Source organism: Colias croceus, chromosome 25 (genome assembly GCF_905220415.1).
Source record: "Colias croceus chromosome 25, ilColCroc2.1".
Classification (NCBI taxonomy): domain Eukaryota; kingdom Metazoa; phylum Arthropoda; class Insecta; order Lepidoptera; family Pieridae; genus Colias; species Colias croceus.
This window is the reverse complement of record NC_059561.1, coordinates 1,671,764-1,675,914: the sequence shown is the minus strand read 5'-3', so window position 1 is coordinate 1,675,914 and position 4,151 is coordinate 1,671,764. Positions and strand designations below refer to the sequence as shown.

At 32.9% G+C, this 4,151-nt stretch overlaps 1 protein-coding gene across 1 annotated transcript; it reads left to right on the top strand.

The window, feature by feature from the left end:
* Nucleotides 1-810: 810 nt before the first annotated feature.
* Nucleotides 811-2,714, top strand: LOC123703010. The gene is made up of 3 exons (XM_045650879.1): nt 811-817; nt 1,609-1,745; nt 2,436-2,714. The coding sequence occupies exons 1-3, from the start codon at nt 814-816 to the stop codon at nt 2,712-2,714; spliced, it is 420 nt and encodes a 139-aa protein (XP_045506835.1). The 5' UTR covers nt 811-813.
* The last annotated feature ends 1,437 nt before the right edge of the window (nt 2,715-4,151 follow it).

The following is a 4,151-nucleotide window of genomic DNA, read 5'->3' as shown; positions in this document are numbered from 1 at the left end:
AGCAATATTAAAACTATATTGACTGTTAAAAGTTAACACAACAAACTATAATATTACGACAAAATGAAATATTATGGAACAAAATTAACAAGTTTTGAGCGTAAATCTCTAGCGAAATATGTAAATTTCGACATCGCCGACTTAACCGTGGCTGGCGTGTACGTGAAAATGTTTTAATGAATAATTTATGACACGCTCCTGTACTATAATGTACTGTTGCTTTTCACGCGTCGCGGTCGGAAGCTCGATTTATGGGCAACATATTGATATTTTATCGAATTGAAATAATATACCTAGTAGATATTGGAACCTTTTTTTGAACTATTCGTTGAACCTTCTATTTTTTGAAGAAGATTATCTTAGAATATCAGCGAACTAGCTGATCCAACAAACGACGTTGACATGTCTTCGGGCAAATTGTCAAACCCATGAAGTTTATATGCCCATTATGTTTTCATTATCTTAATTTTGGCGAAAATTTCTTGAATTTTTCCCTCCTAAGATCCTTCTCCTGACAATAACGAACACATCAAAATAAGAATTATCCAAATCGGTCCAGTCGTTCACGCGTGATGCCGTGACCCAGGGAAATAGGAATTCATTTTTTATAGTGATAAACTTGTGATAAAGATAAACTACAATAGAAAAAAATCTGAAAACATAACAAAAACTAAAAAAAATACAACTAAACTAAACAAAACTCAAAATAACATGAAAAATATGAACGGGCTTACGTGCACTCTCTGGCCTTTGAATAATCTAGTTGGTTTTGTTTTGTCAAAATTTTTACCATCACAGAAATGTTTTATAAACATGGGTAGGCTTTTTATTTACATTTCAACAATGAAAATAATATCAATATTAAAAATAAGTGTAGTGTCGGATGTTATCGTAAAGGGGGAAATTGAAATATCTTATTATTTACTTAACTTTATTTTAATCGCAATCTGGTTATTTTTTACACCTATTAAAGTGCTGAGAAAATTCAAAGTTTCTATATCAACATCATAATGTTTAACAGACTTATAATAGAAGAACGTTATCATATTCGCTATTCTAAATTATTGTATTCAACAATATTTTCTTTGTAAGTTTTTAGAATTCCATAAAATTCATCGAGATTGTTCCAACACTTCAAATTCATTAATTTATCAGTTGTTTACTGGTATCCAATGATGTTACAGTTTCTCAGCATGTTCAACCCTCATCAACAGCATGCAAATTTATTACATCTATACACAAAAAATGATTTCACTTAATTTTAATTTTCTTGAAAATAGAAAAAAGTTACGTTTATATTGTTCCTCATTCCTTATAAACGTCTAATAGCATTGAAAAGTCCCTTTGTCTTTATCTACAAAAAAAATGTGTGCGTGTACTGGTGTGCACACGTAAGATGTGAAACTTCTTTATGACCTTATTTTTCAAAAAATAATTTACTATACGCAACTTTACAGAAAAACGTCGAATCACGCGTGGTAGGGATAAGAAAAAGATGGCGCGTAACGGAAAAATGTCACGCGTAACGAAGAAATGTTACACTAATTTTTTTTTCCAACCCCGATAAAGAAGTTCCACTGTTTAATGTTATTTTTTTTTAATTAACAGGTGCATCATGTTCCTGCAACGAAACCTGGTGTAACTACATGATGAGTATGCGAGATGCTGCTAAACGAAGAAGAATATCAAGACAGAAAAGTCTTGGTAGACGACCTAAGTGTTTGAGAATTCGACGTAAACTGCCGGTAAGAGATCTGATGAGATATTTGAGTTATATTGATCAGGAAGAAGAAGATATAGTTAAAAGTATGGTACATACTGCTAAGAGAAGAAGAATATCGAGACAGAATAATTTGAGCAGACGACCTAGGTGTATTATAATCAGCTAGATATTATCCCTTGAAATACAAATATGAATCTCTACTATCTCTATTCCTATATCCATATCAGGATACTTGTGTAACTTATTTCTAGATGCAAAGAAGTTTTTCAACCACATAGTGTTTTATTTGTTTGTTTTTTTATTGTATTAAGTTTATTCATTTTCATGGATTCACGCTAAGATTGGCTACAGCTTTAATCCTATTTGTAACAAGTTACTTTCCTTTTTAAATTCTTCACGCAATACTATACAAATCAGTTACTTGTATTTCAATGTTTCAACACATTGATGATTGTCGATTTTATCCATACTAATATTATAAATGCGAAAGTAACTCTGTCTGTCTGTCTGTTACTCAATCACGCCTAAACTACTGAACCAATTTGCATGAAATTTGGTATGGAGATATTTTGATACCCGAGAAAGGACATAGGCTACCTTTTATTACGAAATATGTACCACGGGCGAAGCCGGGGCGGACCTCTAGTTTCATATAACTCTCCAATAGTTAATTTCTGCAACTAATACTTTTAAATATCGAAATTATTTCCAGGATTGCAAATGTCTACCAACACCCGAAAAACCAAGCTGTCCTGAACTTAGCAATGACAACTATGAACGCAATACCAAGCCTTGTGCAAAACACGTGACCTTCACTTGTCCAGATAAAGATACGAAAACTGAGTGTGTGTGTTCGTCTGTCAGTTCTTATAGACATCGTTCTATCCAATGTCCAGAAACATGCTTGTCAGATGTGCGTCTGGAGCCGGCTTGTAACTGTTTCGTTAGAAACAACGTTTGTAGATTCACTGTTGATGCTTATTTTAATTAAAGTATTTGGTGAAATGTGAGTTTTATTTAATCCATTCTTCTGTTCTTTATTAGTTTTAAGCATTTAATATCACATACATATTTAAAATCACATCAAGTTCACAAGTACAGCAGTAGAATAGTGCAAATATGGCAAATATGGTTGTGCCTCATACTTGGCCTCATATTATTAAAGTTTAATTAATGAACTCATTTAATTATTTTTTCTCCTTGGAAGCATTCTAAAAAAATTTTGATTTCTTTAGAATTATAGTCTAGTTAGGCTAGTTATAATCCTTCTATATATTATTTCCTTTCCTTTCCGATTACATAAGAACCTACATACTCTAAAAGAATGCTTGTCAAAAGGAGTCAAAATGAGAAATGGTACTCCAAAAACCTAGAGCCTGTTTTTATTCCTAATTATAATTATAAATAATTACTATAGCACAACAAATCACCCTTGCCCATTATGAGGGCCAACTAAACAAAACAGGACGGAACTTTTGGTTAACGACGCCATTTTAGTAATCACCATCAACCCGCTATTATGTACCGTAATTAAGTACAATTTCAGTAACTTTCCTTTCGCTACAGACTGCACACATCTCTGATCGTGTGTATGGAATAATTATTTTGTTCGGCCAGTTTATTACTTATGAGCTGTGCCACGCGGTTTCACCTGTATTGCTCCACTCTTGTTGGTCGTAGCTTGATGATATATAGCCTATAACCTTCCTCGATAAATGGGCTATCTAAAACCGAAATAATTTTTCAAATCGGACCCGAGATTAGCACGTTCAAACAAACAAACAAACTCTTCAGCTTTATAATATTAGTATAGATTAATTTAACGTAATTTTGTTGTATGGATCCACAGTCAAACTGTCATTAGGCATGTCTTCATAGAGCGAGCAGCCTCGCGAAGCATTTTCCAGGCAAAGCAGCTTTGTTCGCGAAGCAGAAAAATGACGTCACACCATCGAGATATATGTAGGTACTACGTCGTCACACGCGCTTTCCTTTGCCGATCCACGTCCGCACTTACCGAGCTGCTTCTCTCTATTCGCTCTTTTTGTTTCTTTAAGTTTCAAAGGATCAATAAATTATTAGGTTTTTATTTAAATTTATTTCTCCTATATAAGAGAAATCAACTGAAATAAATGGCAAAATTATAGATAAACTTGATTTTAGGAAAAGTAGATATAATGTCATAATGTAGAGTTTCTGCAAAAATCACCAAAATATCAATTGGGAATTCAATATTACAATAAACAACTATTTACAAATGTATTTAAAAACTACATTCCCGAACATAACTTTCTAGCCAAACTGTCTAAATGTTCTTCTAAAAATTCCTTTAAAATCACGCTTACATCAGGGTATACTTAAAATTCAATGGAAACCAATATAATAGACGTCCAATCGACACCCCGTATGCTAATTCCTCCCTTTTATA